The sequence below is a fragment of the Bos indicus x Bos taurus genome, chromosome 10 (assembly GCF_003369695.1).
Source record: "Bos indicus x Bos taurus breed Angus x Brahman F1 hybrid chromosome 10, Bos_hybrid_MaternalHap_v2.0, whole genome shotgun sequence".
Taxonomy (NCBI): Eukaryota; Metazoa; Chordata; class Mammalia; order Artiodactyla; family Bovidae; genus Bos; species Bos indicus x Bos taurus.
Window position 1 is genome coordinate 48,480,916 of NC_040085.1, and position 25,700 is coordinate 48,506,615.

Below are 25,700 nucleotides of genomic sequence, written 5' to 3' on the forward strand. Positions count from 1 at the left end.
ATCATTTTGTGTGTTATTTATCAGATGTTTAGAACATCCTCGCAAATGTTTCATCACCTCTAAACATTTTCCCTTTCCATAGACCTTTATTCTGATGCTTAGAAATACTTGAAATTCATCTAAATTTTAAGTAAATTTTGGGAGGCAATAGAGCCCAGGATATTACTGTTTTACATGAAGTTAAGGTGAAATTGTTATGTAGACTGATCCCTATTATATAGTAAGCTTCCGGGGAAGGTTACTCCCAGCAGATGTTCTAAAACTGTTGATCCGCTCCCCGCCTTTTTCCCCTGTAAGGAGGACTTTTGGAATATGCTTTAGCAGTGAATGTGTTGCTCTCCTACTGAAAAAAGCTAGATTTCTGTCAGCAGCTTTCATTAAGGTTAGCTTTTAGCCTGTGCCCTAATCATAGCCGTGGATTTCGTTTTGGATTAGGAAACCCTAATCCACATGTAAATATTCTCCGTGATCCACACATGGTTAGCAATCTGATTACATTTTTAATGTACCTTTTAACGCCTGTTGTTATCCTTAATTACTTTTAAGAGATGTGAACAAATTCACAACATTTGTGTCTTTCCAAGTCAGTTTAACTTGTAGCCAGGTAGTCTATCCACGCCTAGTCCCACAGACCCAGCTTGGAGAATCTAGAAATCTCATCTGGCCTCACCTCTCAGGACAGGGCCTTTTGTGTGCACAGTTCTGACGAATTAAAGAACTTGAGTTGAGAGATAATAAAACATCTCCCCAAACGGCAATTGTTCATTTCAGGGCACTTCTCAGAGATGTTTTTAAGCCAGCGCTGCTTCTGATGGGGACGGGGGGGACAGGAACCGTCCCCAAATGTGGGGGCTTATCTCCCGGAGATGCCTCCAGTGGAGCTGACAAATCTCTGAAGTGGGAAATAGTTTTCCCTCCGCAGGGCCTCGGCGTGTGAGGGATGGAGGGGGATGGGCAGGGGCCATCAGGGGAGAAGTCTCCGGCCTTTCCACGTCTCTCAACACCATCCCTCCGCCACCCCGCCTCCTCCTTCCCCGAATCCTAAACAAGCCCAGGAGTGAAGGGGGGTGGTCTGGGGAGGAAAGAGGGGCCCTGGGTTGGGCCTGGCCCCGGCCGGGAGGCTTGGCCTTTATGGCTCTGTCCTCGACGGTGGTGGGGAAAGCCAGAGGGGGCGGGGAAGCGGGCCTGAGACCCTCAGCCGGGGCTTGACCCCCAGGTGCATTGTCCGGCGGGGCCCGTCCCCTCCCCCCGGGGCCACGACCCGGCGGCCACGGGGCCCCCTCCTAGGGAGCGTCTCCCTCCGCGGCCGCACCGACCTCGCGGTCCTCAGACCAGGGGCCAGATGTAGAAAGTAGTCCCCAGGCCAGCAGCAGCGGCGCTGTCCACTCCACCGCCCCCGCCCCCTCCAGCCGTCGCCTCACTCCGCCCCCGGGCCGGACGCTCGGGCCCCCCGCCTCCTGCGAGCGGGTGTCCGTGCGCCGGCCTCGCGCTCCCGCAGAGAGCAGACACCGGCCGCGCCGCGCCACGCCACGCCACGCCACGCCGGTACCCGAGCGGGAAACGCACGCTGCGTGTGTCCAGCCGCCGCGCCAAGAGGGCTCGGAGTTGGGGGCTGGCAGGCGGACAGAGGCTGAGGGACGCCGGGGGAGCATGCCCGCGCAGCCCCGCTGAATGGCGCCTTCCCTGCGACCCCTCGCCCGGCCGCGGCCGCCAGGGATGCTGCTCGGCGCGCTCCTGCTCCTGCCGCTCCTCGGCCGCGTTCCAGGTGGGCGCGCTTTCTTCTGCGGCGGTGGGGAGTGAGCGGGCGCGAGCGGGCTGGGGAAGGAGGCAAAGGGGTGCGTGCGTTGGGAGGCGGCGGGGTCCTCTGCGGGAGCGCTGACCCCCGGCCTCTGCCCCCTCCCTGCAGCCAGTCGGGAGCCCCTGGGACGCGAGGTGCGCGCGGGTTCTGCTGGGGCGCGGGCGACGGTGGCCGCCTCTCGCAGCGCCCGCCCCTCCTCGCTGCGCTCCCCCGGCCGCGCGCTGGGGGCCGGCGCCCGCTGTCCACTGTCGCCCCTGTCTCTTCGTGCCATTGTCCGCGCTCCGGCCGTGTCCTCGCTTCCGCGCCCAGCCCGGGCACCGCGCGCCCGCCCGCCCGCCTGCCTGTCTGCCTGGGCCGCAGCAGCCGCACGTGGCTTTATTTATATTGTTTCCTTAGTGGCAGCCTCGCCGCGCAGGGGGGCGCCGCTTTTCCGCGCGGCTCCCGGGTTTGTAGTGGGGGCTGCTTCACATTTTAGGGCGGGGGAAAAACTAGGTGAACTCAGCGCCCAGGTCATACCCCTAAGTGCTCCCACTTTCCCGGAACCGGATCGAATGAGGAGGAGACGGGAAGGGTGGCATTGGAAAGAGAAGAGTGGAAGTTTTGTGGCCCATTTGTGCCCCGGAGGGGAGGAAGAAGTGTCCCGAAGCTGAGGAGGAAGGTATCAAAGTAGGATTTACTTCTCTCAGCTAGGTATTTGGGGGCAGGATCTGAGGTGTGCACGAATGTAAAGATCCCTCCAAACTCCGGGTTAGCCTTGCGCAAACTTGAATGAACTAATTTTTGGCTGTGTGTGTGTGTGTGTGTGTGTGTGTGTGTGTGTCCGGGTTGCTTTATCCCCAAACGGTTAAGAAGTGTAAAGTGGAGGGGGGTGGGCGGGGAGAAGAGGTGTTCAGAAGAATGGGTTCTTTTATTTATTTACAGGTTACAAACCCCAGACTTTGGTGTTCTAACCACACCCCTCTTCTCCAGGAGGAGTTAGTTTTCTTTTAGCATGAGAAAAGGATCAAAGTCAGATGTGACTCGGAAACACAACGGGCGCCTTCCGGAGTGGTCCTCGCTGCGCGGGGCTGTTAGGGTCGCTCTTGTCGCCCTGGGCATCCATTAGGAGAAGTCAGCAGCCCGGGCGTGGGAGCGTGACTGGTGTGTGAGGTTTGGAGGACCTGCCTTGATGAGAAACAGATCAGTCCGTAGATTGGTACTGTGAAATCAAGACAATCAGAAGGAATATGAAATGCACACCCACCCCTCCCCAGCCCGACCCTGCTCCAGGGCGCTAATACTCTACTCGGCCCCAGTCAGTATGCAAGACTTTAGTTGACCTTTGCGCTAAATGAAGGAGGTGACAGGGTATTAGTTGGTCATCGGATGCTTTATTCTGGCGGGGACCTGGGCCGATGTGTATACTTAGAATAAAGCCTTTCCTCTGCTCTGATAAAAATGTGTATTGGTTGATTAAGCAATCTCCTCTCTCTATTAGACAGTAAGGACCAATTAGTCACACTTCCCCTCCCCCCCCCCAACAGTTGGTAGTTCTAAAAAAAAAAAAAAAAATAGAAGGTTCCTAATCCGATCACCCACTGAGTACAAGCAGCAAGAGTTACCAGCATTTCAGAGTCAACTGTTTGTCCTTTAAATACCTTACCATACTCTGCAGAAATTAAGTAAATGGGTCTCTTTCAAGAAGAGACAGAATCTTTGCTGTTAAAGGGCAGGTATAAAAGTGCGAACTTGTAATTTGTCGCAAAAGATAAAACGCACTTCCCAAAGGACTAGGTGCCAAGGGTTTCAAAAACTCTTCAAGGGACAAGGAAATAAACTTGCTTGTTCACAGAGTTGGAGTTTTGCTAATGATTTCTTGTAAAATTAGACTTTTACGACTTACTCTGTTCAAGATCTTTTTGACAAGCTTGTAAAAGTAGCAAACAGCTTTTGCTCAAGAGCTTTCCTGATGATTTTGAAACTCTAGCAGGGCACTTGAGAACAGAATTCTTAAAAGGGATGAAAAGTTATTGAAATCTTCCCGAGGTTTTTAGTGTAAGATGTTGTAAAAAGATTTATCTGATTTGTTGAAAAGGTTTGCTGAAACTTAGATTGGTTTATTAAGGTGTTTGTCAGTTAACTAATCTGGTTTGTTAAACTGTGACCCATGACACTCTGAATATGTGTTTTACAATTGTGTTAAGAAATGATTTTACACCTGTAATTCTGGATATGACTTTCCCCCCTTTTCTTCGTAGGAGTATGGTGCTTTAGTGAACTGGTTTTTATAAAAGAACCACAGGATATAACTGTTACAAGAAAGGATCCAGTCGTTTTAGATTGCCAGGCTCATGGAGAAGTTCCTATTAAGGTCACTTGGTTGAAAAATGGAGCCAAAGTGTCTGAAAATAAGCGGATCCAGGTTCTGTCCAACGGCTCTTTATACATCAGTGAGGTGGAAGGCAAGCGAGGAGAGCAGTATGATGAAGGATTTTATCAGTGCTTGGCCATGAACAGACATGGAGCCATTCTTAGTCAAAAAGCTCATCTTACTTTATCAAGTAAGTGCTTAAGTTCTTGATTGTTGTGATGTTTTTCACTGCTACATTTTGATGTTTTTTTGATTTTCATTAATATGCTAACCTGAAAAATCATACATTAGGAATTTTCCTGGAGATAGTTGATGCTAAGGCCTGCAAAAAAATCTAAGGGGAAAATATATATGCGTGTATAAATTTGAATGAGTGAGAACAAAAGTCACATTTACGTTTAGAACACCAGAACTTGTAGAGGTGACTTTATATGAATAAACACTTCAAACTCTGAAAAGAGTTGGTGAAAATTTGGTCAACACAACAAAGGTTGTCTAAAATCTCATTTTTAAAATTAATAATTAAATTTTGAAAATCATAAACAGTGTTTTCTGCTTTGTAAATGGTCCTTAAACCCTAAATCTTCCATATAACCCAACCTTTCAGTTCTCTGACTGCTTTAAGATCACCCATGTTGCTTTTTAATTGAAAGAGAGGGCACTGGTCAGTAACTCTCAAGCCTTTGAAGTATTCGTAGGCTTTTCCTGCTGGGAGAGAAAGAGATTAAGGCCATTTCCATATTATGCCTAATGGACTTAAACCAGATCTGCCCACTTTTTCTCAGTTGTCATAAAGTTTGCTGTCTAATGATTTCCTTTGTATTAACAACCCCATCAGATCAACCATTTGTCCAAGTGACCCACTGCTTGGTGGTTGCCCTGATAACCGTTGAGTGTAAACGTGGGCCTACGATAGTTAGAGAACTCCTTGTTTTCACCGAAGCTTTCCATCTCTTCAGGTGATCCCACACCCAGTACTCAAGATTACAATAGACAGAATTTAAAACACAACTGTATCTTAAAAACAGTTTTACAGGCATAGTATCCACATGTTTTTGTTAATCCACAAAAGATAGATTTTGCTCTACACCTACAAATTGATCATTTACAAGATGAACACTAGAAGGAGGGAGCTCTTGAGATAAAGTCATAATCTTCAGGAAATAGTTTCTTCAAGGTCTCCACAAGTTGAAATTTAGGAAGCTATTGGTGGGGGTTTCCTAGGTGACTTTATTGTAATAGTCCGTATTTATGCCACCTTTATTTTAGTAACTTATTTGCGCAATAATAATTAATAGTAGAAAATAAATTGTAAGCGAAGATCTTTTTGTATTGAAATATGTCAGGAAAGTAGAGACATTTCCAATTCTAATAAGCCTGAGAGAATGTCTGATAAACTTGCCTTTTTTTTTTTTTTGCTGTGATCATTGGTCAATCATCATTTGTTGCTGCTGTTGTTGTTGAGTAATGGTTTTTCACTACCATATTGTTTTCAGGATAGTGTGCTTTTTATGCCTATGTCTTATTCATTTAAATTTTGTCTAATTGTTCCATAAAGTTGTAATTTTTTTCACCTTTTTGGGTTTGTGGAATCTTGTGTTTTCATGTCCAAAAACTGTAACTTGTATTACTTTGCTAAGGAGAAGGGGCAGGGTGGAAAGGTGGAGGGGGACTGATGGCTCTGAAAGATTTGTCATGACTACTCTGTATCAGGACCTCCTTAGCAGCCTGCCAATTCTAGGACACTTAGAAATGCTTTGAAAACATGCAGAGCTTTCAGGTTTCATAAATAGTCTCAATAGTATTAACAACAGTAACTAACAGTGTTAGTAACAGTGAAACGAAGGTTTGTATTGGCTTTTGAGTAGCCTTAGGTTTTTATCTTTATAAAAATTATTAATGACAAATATTTTGTAAATATTTTGAAGGATTTGGTGGTGAAGTAGTTTTGATATTTTAAGTATCAAAAAAACCTTTCTAGTTAAACTATGTAGAACATTGCTTTGCTATTAAATATCAACTATAATATGTTAGTTATAGGAACCACACTTTTCATATGTACACATCTTATTAACTTGGAGGAGGTACTCTGCTCAGAAAGTGCATTAAGTTATTATAGATTTAAAGTAAGATATGCCTAGTGAGTTTAGATTTTTCCTTAAAATATGAAATTTCTTAGAGATTTAAAATTTACGAAGTCAGTTCTGATATCTGAGAAGCAGTGTCCAATGACATTGTAGGCTTGGATGACTTTATCCTGTGTTTAGGGTGAAGATGTAATACATATTAAACAAGAAGAGAATAGGCATTAAGTGGACATTCTGTTTTTTTTTTTTAAGGCTGGCTCTCTCCTAGCTATTGATAGCAGCGGGGTGCAAGTATGTTCTTTTTATTTTCTGGTCAAGGGTTTTGTTGCCAAGCATATCATTTAGTTCTGAAGTGTAATAAATATAGCACCTGGAAATCTAAAACTTTAATCGGTACAAGTTTTAGATTTTTAACACAGGCAATAAAGTCTTGGTTTCTAAACTTAGGAACTAGAGGCTGAAAGTTGCACTCTAGGCAAGAATTCCATTATTCATGTGTAAATTAGGAATTCACAGGGTTAAAAGGTTAGAAACTGGCCAGGATGAGGTTTACCCTTGTGATAAAGAGCAGATGACCCTCATTCATTGGCCGAAGCTTTCATGTAGCTCTTCTGCAAAGTTAGTTATTGCCAGGAATTGTTCTTGAGGAATGCAGAAATTCAAATGTGAGCAGGCCTTTCCTTAAGTGTCACTGTGGAGCCTTATCTCCCAGGCACATCAGAGCCTGCTGTGGGGACAAGGTTCCTCCCCTAAGGCCTGGAGGCTTTGCTTTCCTGTTCATCCAAGCACAAAAGAATTTGTCTAACTTAGCTTTTCTAAAGCATCCCATTTTTAAAGGAAAGTATAGGGTTAAAGTAATATTTAGTTTTTTTTTTTTAAGTTAATCCTTTTTATTGATAGCTATTTTAGCCATTTTACATTTTCATGTAATTAGAATAGAAAAGGGAGTGATGTGGAGGGCTCTTTTTCCAGTTGTATACAATAGTAGGAACAGGAGATTCAACCTTTACCTATAAATTTCAGTATTTTTAACTTTTGGCAGATCAAATTTTCACTTTCATAGGTGCTAAGTCTTCACTATATAAATAATTTAATTTAAATATTTTAGGAGTAAGAAATAATCTATGACATCTTGACATTTCTTACATTCTAAATGTTGAAGTAAGTAAGATAAATTTCATAGAAAAGCATTAGTGTGGTAAAACGGTCTCATATTTCAACAAGTTTAAATTAAGATAAGAGACATTTGAGAGAAGTAAAGGAGGAGGCGGGTTGTGTTCTGTGATGTTTAAGAGACTGGCGGTAAGCTAGTGATTGAACAGGAAGCTGGTTGTTTATTTCCTTTCCATAAAAGGTGGAAATTGAGTCTTAGGATGGAGGGAAAGAGCTGACATAAAGCTGACTTATATTTGCTGGGTTTTTCACGACTGTTCACTTGGGTGTGAAATAAATTTTAAGTGAGCATTTGTAGCTGGAAGACCATAGGAATTATTACAACTTTATGATGGATTTCACCCCCCACCCCAAATTTTGAGATTAGTTTTAGCATCCATAAAACTAATAGCAGTAGTTGTTTTTCTTTAAAGACTGTAGGTTGTTTTCAATGAATAACATGTTTATCATTTCAGTTTAAGTTCAGATGAAATGACATTTTTTTGGTGAGATTAATGAAAAACTGTTCTATGAGTGTGGTTTCTATTTTAAAGAGTAATACATAAATTATCACTCAAAGCTGATCTTTGAAATGTGAAGGTAAAATATATTCAAAACATTGGAAGTCTTGTTAGAAAGAAAAGAAGGTGGGTGGTATATTGAAAAGAGAAAGATAAGAACTATGAACCTGTTAGCCTAAATTTTGAATTTTATTCATCATCCTCGACCCCAGATGGGCAAGAATTTGCTTCATTGACACTTAGTGAGATTTGTAGATGCTGTAAAAAGGATAACATCTCTTACCTGTGTGCATGTTCACTTCAAATCAAGCTGTTAACAGTTACTTGTCCTAACTCTAGAGTGCTAGCACAAAAGCAAAAGTTGTTTGATTTTGGAAAAATAAGACAAACTGAGATATTTAGAGAGCCTAATCTGCCAGCATTGTAGATAAGGTTCAGATGGTGCTTTCTGGGATCCAAGAAAAATCATCTTTAAATAGAAGAGAGGGTGGTATGGTTGAAAAGTACATGTTTAAATTAAAAACTGACCATCCTAAAATTGTCTAAGTTAAGGCAGGGAAGTAAAAGCACATGTAGTTCTACAGGCTTATTTACAATAACACTTGGTTCTTAAAGTCTGTCTGCCTAAAAGGTTTATCAGGTACCTGTAATCTCTGGGTGATGAAACCAGTTTTTCCCACTTTGCACTTGATTATTGAGGATCATTTCTCATTTTCAGAAACCTGTAATACTATCTCACTATTTTTCAAAGTTGTCGGAGTTTTTATTTTTCAGTGAAGCAGAGTCCACTGAGGGATAGAAATATAATTTGGTTTAAGATGTATAAATGTGTTTGTTTATTTCTGTCAAGCTTCTTAATGGAATTTTGACGGGCATTTGGTATGGCCCTGCTGTGTCAACTAGCTCTGATTATTCTAAAGAAAGGCCCTCACTCTCAGCACTTGTTTGTCTGAGCATTTGTTGTCATTTCCCCTGAATTTAACAGCTGGGCTTATTGATGAAGTCCAGAGCAGTTTAAAAGAATAGCAGAAAACAAATCTCTTAAGCAGCCGTGTTAGGTTGAATGAGTATTTCAATTAATAAATGAATGTATTTGAGGTTACTTTTTTTGAAAACTTTTATATTCTTGACTACAATTTTGAGACATGATTTTTTCTCTCTCATTGGCAGAGGTGCTCAATTAAGGTTATTTACTTTCAGCTTTTAAACTGGCAATTACTATTAATGTGAAAATAATCAATAATGTTAAGTCAAGCATTTTGCTGAGGATTATACTTGCATTTTACAATCATCTGATTATTGATGTTTTAAGAAAAATTCTAAAAATTATACCACAAATATAAGCTTTTTCCTGTCAATCAGGGCTATCTTAGTACTTCTGACAGTTTATGGTGTTCAGACTCTTTATTAAAACATTTTAAAAACTCATCATTTCCTATATATCTTAGTACATAAGAGAGGAAGAAGATATGGTTGTAATCATTGAAGCAGAATTGACAGTTACCCTAACATGATAATTGGCACAGAGGAAGTTCACAGTCAACAATGGACAATAGTGATGTACAAAAAAGGTAAAACTGTACCAAATTACCTTCAGTGGCTATAATTCTGAAGCCAAGTGAACTGCTTTGGGGATATGTATTACAGAGGATAAAGGCGTCATCCTCACAAAGGTCTCTGACACTAATCTGACAAATACTTTCCTGACTTCTACATTTCTTGTTTTTTTCTTTTTTTAAACCTCTGGTTCTCAGAAACTGCTTTTGATGAGCTTTAAAAGCCAAATTCTTACAGACTGAACAGAAGGTATGAATTAAATTTTTTTTTTTTTTTAGTTTCTGGAGTGTTTGCCTTTTCTGTGTGTATGTGTGTGTGTATTTTATAGCTTTAATATGTGTAGTGATTAGATTAATCAAGTAACTATTGGGGAGTGCAATCATTGTTCATGGTCCTGGTTTCAAACTTGTATCCTTGCTGGACTTAATTTTTAAGACTGATGAAAATAAAATTTTCTTTAAAATTTTTGTTTTATGAAACTATAGTAAATCCCTGTTTGGAACAATGTGACATTTAAAAAAAATGATGTTGCTTTATATAGACATCTTTCTCTAAGTAAATCATATTCCTTTGGGATAATCCCCCCAAATGCCCCCCCCACCTTCTTTTGGTAGTCTTTTTAGTACTACTGAGAATATGATTTAGTAGTATTTAGAATGGATCTTCAACTCCACCAGTATACCAAATATATATATATAGAGAGAGAGTTAATTGATTACATTTCTCAGGGTTTCTCAGCCTTGGTTCAGTTGAAATTTGGGGCTCGGTAATTCTTCATTGCAGATGCTGACTTGTATAACATAGGATGTGTAGCTTCTAGATACCAGATGCCAATGGCACCGTTTTCTAGCTGTGTTGATGAAAGAATATGTTTTGGGAGGCAAAATCACCCCTGGTGGAGAGCCACTGATGTTTCTGAAAATAGTGGCAAACTTCAATCCAAGTAATACTTGGTTATTAGTTTTTTTAACTGTTTTTGTCTTAACTTGATATTCAACTTTTCTTGGTGTTAAATTTATTGATTGAAGACTCCTTTCCATCCCTTTTCACACTCGAGTATATTGACAACTGCTATTAAGAGTTTATCCTCCTGTAGGTTCATTCATTTTGATTTCGGTATTTTAGATCTTTTCTTGGGAATATCTAGTCCAAGAGTAAACACAAATTTCATTTAGTCATGTTTATGTAACACTTTTTTTTTCTTAATGTGATGGACACTGTAGTTGAAGAGATGAGAAATCGCCATGTGTGGTAAATGTTAGAGAATGTTAGAGAACATCTTTTGTGAGTGCAGCAGTGCGTGCAAGGGACCTTTTGAAGGAGGTCGCCATTATCTTCATTACCTCCCCCATAGTTTGGATAAGGAGATAGCCCTACGTCCAAGGGCAGAGAAGCCCCAGCAAAACCATAGGCACTGGAGCGGCAGCTGCACAGCACTGGAGCAACTTTGAGGAGGTACCCCATGTCTAAGGGCAAAGGAGAAGCCCTAGAAAGATGGTAGGAGGGGCGAAATCACAGAGAAGCCCTAGAAAGATGGTAGGAGGGGCGAAATCATGTTTAGAATCAAACCCTGTACCTGCCAGAGACACTCAGAGGGCTCGAACAAACCTTGTGTGCACCAAGACTCAGAGACAACACACAGACTGAGGCAGAACTGTGTTTGAGTGTCTCCTGTGGTGGTATGGGTTAGCAGTGGACTGCTGCAGAGGCAGGGGCTCTGGGTGCAGCAGACTCGGGTATTGCTTAAGCCCTCTTGGAGGAGGTCACCATTAACCCCACCACAGAACTGCCAGAACTTACACAGGACTGGGGAAATAGACTCTTGGAGGGCACAAACAGAACCTTGTGTGCACCAGGACCCAGGAGAAAGGAGCAGTGACCCCATAAGAGACTGACTCAGACTTGCCGCTGAGTGTCTAGGAGTCTCTGGCAGAGGCGTGGGTCGGTGGTGGCCTGCTGCAGTGTCAGGGGCACTGAGTGTAGCAGTGTGTGCATGGGGCGTTTTGAAGGAGGTTGCCATTATCTTCATTACCTCCACCATAGTTTGGCTCCCAGGTAAATAATAGGGAGGGAACACAGCTCCACCCATCCACAGAAAACTGGATTAAAGATTTACTGAGCATGGCCCTGCCTATCAGAACAAGACCCAGTTTCCCCCTCATTCAGTCTCTCCCATCAGGAAGCTTCCATAAGCCTCTTATCCTTCTCCATCAGAGGGCAGACAGGCTGAAAACCACAATCACAGAAAACTAACCAATCTGATCAAATGGACCACAGCCTTGTCTAACTGAATGAAACTATGAGCCATGCCTTATAAGGCCACCCAAGATGGACGGGTCATGGTGGAGAGTTCTGACATAATGTGGTCCATTGGAGAAGGGAATGGCAAACCACTTCAGTATTCTTACCTTGAGAACCCCAGGTACAGTATGAAAAGGCAAAAAGATAGGACACTGAAAGATGAACTCCCTAGGTCGGTAGGTGCCCACTATGCTACTGGAGAAGAGTGGAAAAATAACTCCAGAAAGAATGAAGAAACAGAGCCAAAGCAAAAATAACACCCAGTTGTGGCTGTGATAGGTGGTAGAAGTAAAGTCCGGCTGTAAAGAGCAATATTGCATAGGTCCATGAATCAAGGCAAATTGGAAGTGGTCAGACAGGAGATGGCAAGAGTGAACGTTGACATTTTAGATATCAGTGAACTAAAATGGACTGGAATGGATGAATTTAACTCAGATGACCATTATATCTACTACTGTGGGCAAGAATCCCTTAGAAGAAATGGAGTAGCCATCATAGTCAACAAAAGAGTCCAAAATTCTGTACTTGGATGCAATCTCAAAAATGACAGAATGATCTCATTTGTTTCCAAGGCAAACCATTCAGTATCACAGTAATCCAAGTCTGTGCCCCTACCAGTAATGCTGAAGTAGCTGAACAGTCCTATAGCTCAGTTGGTAAAGAATCCGCCTGCAATGCAGGAGACCCGAGTTCGATTCCTGGGTCAGGATGATCCCCTGGAGAAGAGAAAGGCTACCCACTCCAGTATTCTGTCCTAGAGAATTCCATGGACAGTCCATGGGGTCACAAAGAGTTGGACATGACTGAGCCACTTTCACTTTCAAATGAAGACCTACAAGACCTTCTAGAACTAACATCCAAAAAAGATGTCCTCTTCATTATAGGGGATTGGAATGCAAAAGTAGGAAGCCAAGAGATACATGGAGTAACGGGCAAATTTGGCCTTGGAATACAAAACAAAGCAGGTCAAAGGCTAACAGAGTTTTGCCAAGAGAATGCACTGGTCATAGCAAGCACCCTCTTCCAACAACACAAGAGAAGACGTTACACGTACATGACCAAATGGTCAATACTGAAATCAAATTGATTATATTCTTTGCAGCCAAAGATGGAGAAGCTCTATATAGACAGCAAAAACAAGAGCAGGAGCCGACTGTGGCTCAGATCATGAACTCCTTATTGCCAAATTCAGACTTAAACTGAAGAAAGTAGGGAAAACCACTAGACCATTCAGGTATGACTTAAATCAAATCCTTTACAATGATACAGTAAAAGTGAGAAATAGATTCAAGGGACTAGATCTGATAGACAGAGTACCTGATGAACTATGGACAGAGGTCCATGACATTGTACAGGAGGCAGGGATCAAGACCACCCCCAAGAAAAAGAAATGCAAAAAGGCAAAATGGTTGTCTGAGGAAGCCTTACAAATAGCTGAGAAAAAAAGAGAAGCTAAAAGCAAAGGAGAAAAGGAAAGATATACCCATCTGAATGCAGAGTTTCAAAGAATAGCGAAGAGAGATAAGAAAACCTTCCTCAGTGATCAGTGCAGAGAAATAGAGGAAAACAATAGAATGGGAAAGACTAGAGATCTCTTCAAGAAAATTAGAGATACCAAGGGAACATTTCATGCAAAGTTGGGCTCGATAAAGGACAGAAATGGTATGGACCTTACAGCAGCAGAAGATACTAAGAAGAGGTGGCAAGAATGCACAAAACTGTACAAAACAGATCTTGACCTGGATAAGCATGATGGTGTGATCACTCACCTAGACCCAGACAGCCTGGAATGTAAAGTCAAGTGGGCCTTAGGAATCATCATTATGAACAAAGGTAGTGGAGGTGATGGAATTCCAGGTGAGCTACTTCAAATCCTAAAAGATGATGTTGTGAAAGTGCAGCATTCAATATGTCAGCACATCTGGACAACTCAGCTGTGGCCAGAGGACTGGAAAAGGTCAGTTTTCATTCCAATCCCAAAGAAAGGAAGTGCCAAAGAATGTTCAAACTACTGCACAATTGCACTCATCTCACATGCTGGCAAAGTAATGCTCAAAATTCTCCAAGCCAGGCTTCAACGGTACATAAACCATGAACTCCAGATGTTCAAGTTGGATTTAGAAATGGCAGAGGAATCAGATCAAATTACCAATATCCACTGGATCATCAAAAAAGCAAGAGAGTTCCAGAAAAACATCTGCTTTATTGTCTATGCCAAAGCCTTTGACTGTGTGGGTCACAACAAACTGTGGAAAATTCCTAAAGAGATGGGAATACCAGACCACCTGACCTGCCTTTTAAGAAATCTGTATGCATGTCAAGAAACAACAGTTAGAACTGAACATGGAACAACAGACTGGTTCCAAATTGGGAAAGGAGTACGTTAAGGCTGTATATTGTCACCCTGCTTATTTCTATGCAGAGTACATCATGTGAAATGCCAGGCTGGATGAAGCCCAAGGTGGAATCAGGATTGTCAGGAGAAATATCAATAACCTCAGATACACAGATGACACCACCATTATGGCAGAAAGCGAAAAAGAACTAAAGATCCTCTTGATGAAAGAGGAGAGTGAAAAAGTTGGCTTAAAACTCAACATTCAGAAAACGAAGATCATGGCATCCAGTCCCATCACTTCATGGCAAATAGATGGGGAAACAGTGGAAACAGTGAGAGACTTTATTTTCTTGGGCTCCAGAATCACTGCAGATGGTGACTGTGGCCATGAAATAAAAAGACGCTTGCTCCTTGGAAGAAAAGCTATGACCAACCCAGACAGCATATTAAATAGCAGAGACATTACTTAACCAGCAAAGGTCTGTCTAGTCAAAGCAGTGGTTTTTCCATTAGTCATGTATGGATGTGAGAGTTGGACTATAAAGAAAGCTGAGTGCTGAAGAATTGATGCTTTTGAACTGTGGTGTTGGAGAAGACTCTTGAGAGTCCCTTGTACTGCAAGGAGATCCAACAAGTCTATCCTAAAGGAAATCAGTCCTGAATATTCATTGGAAGGACTGATGCTGAAGCAGAAACTACAATACTTGGCCCCCTGATGTGAAGAGCTGACTGATTTGAAAGGACCCTGATGCTGGGAAAGATTGAAGGCGGGAGGAGAAGGGGACAACAGAGGATGAGATGGTTGAATGGCATCAGTGACATGATGGAGATGGGTTTGAGTAGGCTCCGAGAGTTGGTGATAGACAGGGAGGCCTGGTGTGCTGCAGTCCATGGGGTCGCAAAGAGTTACACACAACTGAGCGACTGAACTGAACTGAACATGATGATAAGTAAAACTGTATGAGGTTAACAACCATAGAATAACGTTTGCTGTGTAGTAGGTGGTTCATTGGGTAAATTGTTAACAGAAGTCTTTCAACTCATTCATTGGTACCATAGACTTATTTTGGGCAGAAGTAATTTAACTTTTATAGATAATAATGTAAAGATGGTAGCATCTTCTGAGGGTATCAAAGGGTTATTAAAAGAAAAAGAATTAGACAATATAATATTTAACTAGTACACAGAAAGTCACATGGAAAATTTTGAGTGATTGTTATTGAAATATTTGTTTTATGTTATTTTTTAAAAACTTCTTATTTTGTATTGGGGTTAGCCGATTAACAATGTTGTGATAGTTTCAGGTGAACAGTGAACGGACTCCACCATATATATACATGTATCCATTCTCCCCCAGACTTCCCTTTCATCCACCTAAGATTGAGCAGAATCCATCTTCTGTACAGTAGGTACTTGTTGGTCATCCATTTTGAAATATTTGTTTTACATTACTTAGTAGCAGTGGGCAGGGATTTCGTAGTTTTTAATCTTCTGCAGGATATTACTCTTTGTGTATGCCTCAGTTTTGGTTAAGCTGTTTATGCTAGTAAAAGTTATGATTATTGCTACATGGAGTTAATCACCCATAGAGGCCAGTAGCCACTGGTGACTCAAGGGAGATAGACGAAGAAGGAACCAGAATATTTTAAAGTTGCTCTAGTGCTGAGCAAGGGTGGGTAAATGTTTTTGGTACCGTGTGTTCTATGCCAAAAATGTGCTCGGAGTGGAACAAATCACTGATGAGTTCAAAATAGAAGAATGCACATTTTCATTATATTTGAGGAAAATAGTATTTGGGTCAAAGCAGAATTTTAATTTTGTTGAGTTCTTATTTTCCTGTCCTTGTAGTCATTCATAAAGAGATGATGGAGTTGACAGTTTCCAATAGCTGGTAAATGCTCTTAGCGTTTCTGTGTTTTTTACTCAGTTACTGGGAGGGGTGAGGTGGGAAGGCAGGAAGATTGATAGAAAGGCAGAAGAGCCAAACATTAATGCCTTCTCCATTATTGGTGATGTACACAACTTTAGACAAATCACTTTATCATTCTGATCATTGTCAGATCCTGGACAGATACTTGTCTTATCTGTAAAAACAGGTATCTGGGGAGAAAAAGGAGGAGGGATGGATATTGAGAAACACAGTGCCCTTAGTTTTGTAATTCTTTTATTATAATTCTAAGTAAATGGCCAAGAGATTATGTTTTTGTAAGGCTGAGTCCAGTGACATTGCAAGAGAACAATTTAAGTCATGGAGAAAAAATTAAAGTAGCTTGTCAGTTATTTGGTACTTTTAAGAATTCATACTCTTGCCATAGACCTTGGGAAGATCTGATTTTGGAGAGGGGAAGCCTTAAAGCTGTACTGATCATTTGAACTAGTATTATTTTTAGGAGTCTAGAAAAGTAGATTACCTTGCCTGAGATTGGACAGTTCAGAATAGTTGTGCTGCTTTGAAGGCTGACATAGTGTAAGAGAGGTATAACTTTACAAATATGTGTCTGGCTCTGCCAGTAATTAATAGTGTATTCTAATGTTTATTGACTTGGTGTTTGAAAAAAGTAGTACCGATTTCATCTTAAGAGATTTTTGCTAGTGTTTTAATAGAAATAGATTAAACTGGCTTCCTGCTGTGACCACCAATTCCTGTTAAGAATGATAAGGTTTAATTTTTCCCCCAGCTTTCAAACTGAATTAGCTTGAATCCCTCTGATTGGACTTAAAGTAATTTCGATTAAAGTAGTGACCTCAAACTGGACAGATAACAAGAAAAAATGCTTTGATGTTGGTATTGCATTTTGGTAGTTCTTTTTAAAAGGGAGATTACTAATTTTCTTGAATAATTTTACCAGCTAAAAGTGTTCACTATTTTCTTAAAAAGAATTCATTTTTATATGTTTTAGAAAGCTGTATTTTCATGCTCTGACTTAGTAATAAGTTTAATATAATTTTAATTGAGGAAGCAGCTTCATTCAATAAAGTAGTAAGGTTACCAAAAGTTTCACCAAAAGGATTATTAAAATTATCCTAATGATGGAGTAATGTTTCTTCAAAGCCTGTTAGTTTTTAGAACTAATAACACTTGAAAGAAAATATACAGACAGAAGAAACTTTGTGAAATTTGAATCTATCGAATGTCAACTCGGAAGTTCTAATATTAAGGGAGAGAATTTTACTGCTTAGCAGGTGGAATAATGAGAAAGTATAAGTGGATTCACAGTTGGTCAGTAGAAAGGTTATCAGTTTCTTATCATACTTGAATCGACTGTGCCATTCTTTTTTTTTCCTAATTGAGGAATAGTTAATGTACAATATTACATAAGTTGTATGTGTACAACATAGTGATTCACAAATTTTAAAGGTTATACTCCATTTACAGTTATAAAATATTGGCTTTATTCCTTGTGTTTACAATATATATTGCCGATTGTTTATTTTACACTTAGTGGTTTGTACGTCTTAATCTCTTACCACTATTTTACCACTCCCTGATTCCCTTTCCCCACCCACCCACTAGTAATCACTAATTCTCCATAAGATCATTTCCTTTTATTATAGTCACTAGTTTATCGTAGTTTTTAGATTCCACGTATAAGTGGTATCATACAATATTTGTCTTTCTCTGTCTGACTTATTTCACTTAGCAAAAAATTCTCCAAGTCCATCTGTGTTGTTGCAAATGGCAAAATTTCATTCTTTTTTATGGATGAGTAGAATTGCATTGTGTGTATGTGTGTGTATACCACATATCCAATTGGACCATTCATCTGTTGGCAGACACTTATGTTGCTGCCATATCTTGTAAATAATGCTGCTATCAACATATATATATATATACACATATACATACCAGGGATGGAATTGCTGGGTCATATGGTAGTTCTTAAAACTCAACATTCAGAAAACAAAGATCTGGTCCCATCACTTCATGGGAAATAGATGGGGAAACAGTGGAAACAGTGTCAGACTTTATTTTTTTGGGCTCCAAAATCACTGCAGATGGTGACTGCAGCCATGAAATTAAAAGACGCTTGCTCCTTGGAAGGAAAGTTATGACCAACATAGATAGCATATTCAAAAGCAGAGACATTACTTTGCCAACAAAGGTTCGTCTAGTCAAGGCTATGGTTTTTCCTGTGGTCATGTATGGATGTGAGAGTTGGACTGTGAAGAAGGCTGAGCGCCGAAGAATTGATGCTTTTGAAGTGTGGTGTTGGAGAAGACTCTTGAGAGTCCCTTGGACTGCAAGGAGATCCAACCAGTCCATTCTGAAGGAGATCAGCCCTGGGATTTCTTTGGAAGGAATGATGCTAATGCTGAAACTCCAGTCCTTTGGCCACCTCATGCGAAGAGTTGACTCATTGGAAAGGACTCTGATGCTGGGAGGGATTGGGGGCAGGAGGAGAAGGGGACGACAGAGGATGAGATGGCTGGATGGCATCATTGACTCTATGGACGTGAGTCTGAGTGAACTCCGGGAGTTGGTGATGGACAGGGAGGCCTGGCGTGCTGCGATTCATGGGGTCACAAAGGGTCGGACACGACTGAGCGACTGAACTGAACTGAACTGATGATAGTTCTGTTTTTAGTTTTTTGAGAAAAACCACCTTACTGTTTTCCAATTTATAGTTACACCAACAGTGTGCACAGGTTCTCTTTTCTCCACATCATCTCCAACGTTGTTATTTTTGTTGGTTTTGATGATAGCCATTTTTACACGTGGGTGGTGATAGCTCATTGTGGTTTTAATTTGTATTTCTCTGATGATTAACAATACTGAGCATCTTTTCATGTGCCTGTAGGCCATCTGTATGTCTTCTTTGGAAAAATGTCTATTCAGGTATTTTGCCATTTTAAAAATCAGGTTGTTTGTATTTTTTATATTAAGTTGTATGAGCTATTTATATATTTTGGATATTAACCTTTATTGGTAATACCATTCGCAAATATTTTCTGCCATTCAGTAGGTTGTCTCTTCATTTTGTCAGTGGTTTCCTTTGCTGCTTAGAAGCTTTGAAGTTTAATTAGGTCCCATTTGTTTATTTTTGCTTTTATTTCCTTTGCTTTAGGAGACAGATCCAAAAAAACATTGCTACAATTTATGTCAGAGTGTTCTGCCTGTGTTCTATGCTAGGAGTTTATGGTTTCTGCTCTACCATTCTTTATCATAACAGAAAGAAAGTGAGTAATCAAAGATTTTTTTCCTGTTAGACAACTTTCAAAAGGGGATGACATTTTTAGAAAATAAAATAAGACATAGAAAACGCATTATTATTTTCCACTGATCTCCAAACTTTTGAAGATTTGTTTAGATACTTGCTATGAACATTTTAAAGAGAGAACCTTAAGATCCCATAAAACTTATACTACAGTCAGTAGTGAGTCCTTGCTTCCTAATTTGACTTGCAGTATCATTCTGCCTTTCTCTAACATGAGTAAGGATCATAATTTGTAGTCTTAGACATTTCCATTTTGCAAATAATAAATATAAAGCTGGAAGGAGGTAACTGCTTTGTCCAATGACACAGCTACTAGATCTGAGAGCAGAGCTCAGGCTTGCTAATGTGTGGAAGTGTGTCTTACTGTATTCACATATATCTCATCAAGTGCAGAATATAGAAAAGTGAATGATAGTGGAACTGAGCCTGAAGTTAAAGATAATTTCTTAATATTTATATTAAAATTATTTTATCATTGTGCAGCTTACCCTTTACTGTACTTATATGAGGTATTATTTTTGTTGGTGCAGTGAATCGGTTAATTTGAAATAAAATCACTATTTTATTTCATTTATAAATTGTGCTTATATTTTTATCAGTCGTGTGGCACTTCACAGAACTTCTTTCTTGCGGATAATGTCTATGTAGGGATATTGAGCTCTTGTCCTTTTAGAGGCTCAGCGTTTGTTGATACATCTGTCCAAATGGAAGTTTGACTGAAGCAGTGATTTTCAGTGTGTCTTTGAAGAACCTCCAGTGGACTGAAACACTTTTGTAATCAAAAGGTTGAGGGTTTTTTTTTTTTTTTAAATGAAAACTACTTTCGTTTATTGGCCCCAGTGCCACACAGCTTGTGGGATCTTAGTTCCTTAAACTGTGTGGGATTAGACTCGGACCCTCAGCAGTGAAAGTGCAGTGGTAACTACTGGGCCACCAGGGATTGGATTTTAAATAAATGATCTAGCATGTGTCATTATCTTATGGGAAGAGTGACATAGTGATAATCTATATCTAGCATGGAAATGGATTTATAATAAGATTTTTATTGAGATAGAATTAACATACCACAAAGTTTACCCTGGTAAAGTGTACAAGTCAGTAGATGTTTGTGCATCTATCACCACTATCAAATTCTAGATTATATCCAGAAAGAAAATCCACACCTCCCAATTCTCCCCTCCCCTATCGCTGAAACAACTAATCCTGTTTCTGTCTCTGCAGATTTGCCTCTTCTGGATATATTATAAAAATAGGATCATACAGTATGTGGACTTCTGTGTCTTGCTTCTTTCACTAACCAACTAGCCATATGTTTTCAAGGTTCCTCCATGTATTAGCATGCATCAGTACTTCATTCCTTTTGGGGGCCTGTTTAAGATTCTGTTGTGTGACATACCACATTTTATTTATCTAGCCATCTGCTGATGGTCACTTGGATTATTTATATCTTTAGGCAATCTTGAATAATTCTGCAGTGGACATTAGCACATAAGTAATTGTTTTCTGCGTCCCTCTTTTCAATTCTTTTGGGCACGTACCTAGCAATGTCATCTGAAAATTCTACATTTAACCTTTTGAGGAGACACCAAACATCTTTTATGTGCTTATTGGCCATTTGTATATTTTCTTTGAAGAAATATCTTTTCAAATTCTTGGCTCATTTTAAAAAATTGGGTTATTCATCTTTCTGTTGTTGAGTTGTAGGAGTTCTTTATATATCTTGGACATTAAACCCTTGTAAATTATCTGATTCACAAATATTTTCTCCGGTTCTGTAGTTTTGTCATTTCACTTTCTTGTTAATATCCTTTGATCCTCAAAAGTTTATAATTTTGATGAGGTCCAGTTGATTTTTTTCTTTTGTTGCTTGTGCTTTTGGTGTTGTATCTAAGAATCCATTACCAAATCCAGTGGTAGGAGTCCAGCTTCACACTTTTGCATTTGGAAATCCAGTTGTCCTGGCACCACTTGTTGAAGAGACTGTTGATTCCCTCTTGAATGAACTTGGCATCCTTGTTGAAATCAATTTGCCATAGATACATAGGGTTTGTTTCTAAACTCTCAATTCTATTCCATTGGCCTATATCCCTGCCTTTATAGAACCATGCTATTTTGATTATTGTGGCTTTGCAAAGTTTTTAAATCAGGAAATGTGAGTCATTCAACTTTGTTGTTCTTTTCCTAAGACTGTTTTGGCTATTCATGGCTCTTTACAATTCCATATGAATTTTAGGATTGGCTTTTCCATTTCTAAATAAAAGAATGTGGAATTTTGATATGGATTGCATTAAATCTATAGATGGCTTTGGGTAGTATTGATATCTTAATATTAAGTCTTCCAGTTCATAAGCAGTGTATCTTTCCATTTATTTTTGTCTTTATTTTCTTCCTGCAGTATTTTACAGTTTTCAGTATATAAATATTTCATCTTTTGGTGAACTTTATTTCTCACTATTTTATTCTTTTAGATGTTCTTGTAAATGAAATAGTTTATTATGGGTGTATATATACACGATGGCTTTATATGTGTCATCTTGTACCCTGAAACTCTACTGAATTCACTTATTAGCTTTAGTAGTTTTCTTACAGATTCTTTGAAATCATATATAATCATGTCATCTGTGAATGATATAGTTTTACTTATTTTTCTCCATTGTATGCCTTTTATATCTTTTTATTATCTAATTGCTCTGGCTAGAACTTCTATGTTGAATAAGTTCTCCTTCCAGTTATCAAAACAGAAATATGGCTATTACTACTGCAAGGACTGCAGCATATTATGGGAAAGTGCTTATGTGTGGTATCTACAGGGTTCTTACAAGGTTTACTTTAAGCAGTTTTGCAGAACTTGTCAGAAGTCTTATAACCCTTACCAAGTGGAGAATATCACCTATCATGTAAATCATGGGTTTGCGTTTTGTGTCTGAATTTGTTGGTGGTAGAAGATCTTAGCAGAGAAGGCAATGGCACCCCACTCCAGTACTCTTGCCTGGAGGATCCCAGGGACGGGGGAGCCTGGTAGGCTGCAGTCCATAGGGTTGTGAAGAGTCAGACATGACTGAGCGACTTCACTTTCACTTTTCACTTTCATGGATTGGAGAAGGAAATGGCAACCCACTCCAGTGTTCTTGCCTGGAGAATCCCAGGGATGGGGGAGCCTGGTGGGCTGCTGTCTATGCGGTTGCACAGAGTTGGACATGACTGAAGCGACTTAGCAGCAGCAGCAGGTCTTAGTGTATTTTCTTGAGTGTATTTTCTGAAAGAGGCTAGGTTCCCAATGACCTTAGGTTTTGATTTCTTAGGTAGGAGTTGTAGAAATAATATTCAGCTAGGAAAGTGAGACCTTAGTGAATGTTTCCTTCTGCTCTTGCAAATCTTGGTTTTGTTAACCTCTTTTGAAACTTATCTCACATGCATTATGGAAGAGTATTTTCTTAACCTGCTATTCAGAGTCTAATGTAAATATATATATATATATATATATATATATATATATATAAAGTGCTTATATATTTACATTAAAATGTTTATACTTTGCTACCATCTATTTCATATATTTCTCTTTCAGTATTTGTTTCCTTTTTATGCTAGTTTAGATTTACTATTTACTTTTTTTCCTATTTCCTCAAGGTATAGTTTAGATTATTGTTTTGAGATCTTTCTTTTTTATTAAATGTTCACATTTACTTATATATATATATATATCTCCCTCTGAGTACTGTTTTCATCAAAACCCCCATGAGTTTTGGTATGTTTTATTTTTATTTGTCAAAATATTTTCAAATTTTTATTTTGGTGATTTTTTCCTTGACCCATTGGTTAAGAGTGTGTTGTTTAATTTCTACATATATGTGTCTTCTAGGTTTCCTTCTGTGCTTTTACTTCTAGTTTCATTCCATTGTGATTGGAGAAAATATTTTGTATAAGCTTAATACTTAAAATGTATTGAGATTTGTTTCATGGCCCAACGTATGGTCTATCCTGGAGAATGTTTCTTGTATATTTGAGGAAAATGTATGTTCTGCTCTTTTGGTTGTTGGAGAGGGAAATGGCAACCCACTCCAGTATTCTTGTCTAGGGAATCCTGTGGACAGAGGAGCCTGGAGGGCTGCTGTCCATAGGGTCGCACAGAGTTGGACACGACTGAAGCGACTTAGCATGCATACATGCATTGGAGAAGGAAATGGCAGTCTACTCCAGTATTCTTGTCTGGAGAACCCCAAGGACGGAGGATCCTGGTGGGCTGCTGTCGGTGGGATTGCACAGAGTCAGACACCACTGAAGTGACTTAGCAGCAGCAGCAGCTCTTTTGGTTAAAGTGTCTTTGTATGTCTTATTAGGTTTAATTGGTTTATAGTGTTCTTTAAATCCACTATTTCCCTGTTGATCATCTGTCTAGATGTTCTGTTCATTATTGAATGTCTTATATTGAAGTCTCTGTTATTATAGAACTATCTGTTTTTCCCTTCAATTTTGTCAGTGTTTGCTTCATGTATTTTGGGACTCTGTTGTTTGGTGTTCATGTGTTTATAATTGTTTTATTTTCTTGATGAATTGACCTGTTTAGTTGTATTTAATGTCCTCTCATCTCTTATAACAGTTTTTGACTTAAGAGTCTATTTTGTCTGATACTAGTCTAGCCCCTCAGCTTTCCCTAGTCACCATTAACATGGAATACCTTTTTCCATTCTTTGACTTTCAACCTGTTTGTTTCTTGGATATAAAATGACTCTCTTGAAGATAGCATATAGTTAATTAATCACTTTTTAATCCATTTCACCAACTTCTGCCTTTTGATGAAGTGTTTAACCTACTTATATTTAATTTAATTCCTGATAAAGAAGAATTTCTGCCATTTTTATATTATTTTTATATGTCCTGTGTATTTCTTCTTGTCTCATTTTCTCCACTAGTGTATTTTTTTTTGTAATGAACCATTTGACTCCCTTCTCATTTCCTTTGGTGTGTATTTTTTAGATATTTCTTTGTGGTTATCATAGGGATTATATTTAACATTCTAAATTTATAACTATCTAGTTTGAATTGATGCCAACCTAACTTCAGTAGCATGTAAAACTCTGTTCCTATGCAGCTCAGTCTAGCCTTTAAAAAATAATTTATATATTTATTTAGTATTATTATTTTTGGTTATGCTGGGTCTTCATTGCTACACATGGCCTTTCCCTAGTTGCAGCAAATGGAGGCTACTCTTTATTGCACTGTGTGGGCTTCTCCTTGCAGTGGCTTCTTTTGTTGTGGAGCACAGGCTCTAGGCAAAGGGGCTTCAATAGATACAGCCCATGGGCTTAGTTGTCCCATGGCATGTGGAATTTCCCCAGACCAGGAATCGAACCCTTGTACCCTGAGTCTAGCCTTTTATATTAAACTGTGATAAATTGCATCTTTCTGTGGTATGTCCCCAGTAAAATAGATTTATAATTCTTCTATGGTTTTTCTTTAAATTATGTAGGAAATAAAAAGTGGAGGTACAAACCAAAAATATATTAATTCTGACGTTAATGTTTTCCTATTTAGTTACATTTACTGGAGATCTTTATTTCTTCATATGGCTTTGAGTTACTGACTAGTAGTATCCTTTCTGGAGAAGGCAATGGCAGCCTACTCCAGTACTCTTGCCTGGAGAATCCCATGGGTGGAGGAGCCTGGTAGGTTGCAGTCCATGGGGTCTCGAAGAGTCAGACACGACTGAGCGACTTCACTTTCAGTTTTCACTTTCATGCATTGGAAATGGCAACCCACTCCAGTGTTCTTGCCTGGTGAATTCCAGGGACAGGGGAGCCTGGTGGGCTGCTGTCTATGGGGTCACAGAGAGTTGGACACTACTGAAGCGACTTAGCAGCAGCAGCAGTATCCTTTCATTTCAACATGAAGGATTTCTTTTAGTATTTCTTACAGGGCCAGTCTCATGGTAATGAGCTTCCTTAGCTTTCGTCGATCTACAAATGTTTTAATTTCTGTCTCATTTCTGAAAGATAGTTTTATTGGATATACAATTCTTGGTTTACAGTGTTTTCTGTCACTGTAACTTTGTCATTCCACTGTCTTCTGGCCTCTGTGGTCTCTGGTGAGAAATTAACCATTAATTTTATTGAGGAATAATGAGTATATGACCAGTCTCTTCTCTCTCGTTGCTTTCAAGGTTTTCTGTTTGCCTTTGTCTTGCAACATTTGGATTATATTTAGGTGCCTATCTTTCTTAATTCATTCTCTTGAAGTTCATAGAGCTTCTTGGGCTTTCATCAAATTTGTAAATTTTTCAGCTATTATGTCCTCAGATAGTCTTTGTGCCCCATTTTCTCTCTCTCTTACTTGTAGAACTCCCACAATGAATATGCTGATTGGCTTAGTGTATCCCATGT

At 39.6% G+C, this 25,700-nt stretch overlaps 1 protein-coding gene across 1 annotated transcript in view; it reads left to right on the plus strand.

Annotated features, from left to right (window-relative positions):
- The first annotated feature begins 1,512 nt into the window (after positions 1 to 1,512).
- PRTG (protogenin) overlaps positions 1,513 to 25,700 on the plus strand; it is a 145,089-nt gene continuing 120,901 nt past the window's right edge. Inside the window, exons 1-2 of the mRNA XM_027553935.1 lie at positions 1,513 to 1,765; positions 4,036 to 4,338. Coding sequence (XP_027409736.1) covers positions 1,672 to 1,765; positions 4,036 to 4,338 — 397 coding nt within the window. The 5' untranslated portion in view covers positions 1,513 to 1,671. The remainder of the gene's footprint in view (positions 1,766 to 4,035; positions 4,339 to 25,700) is intronic.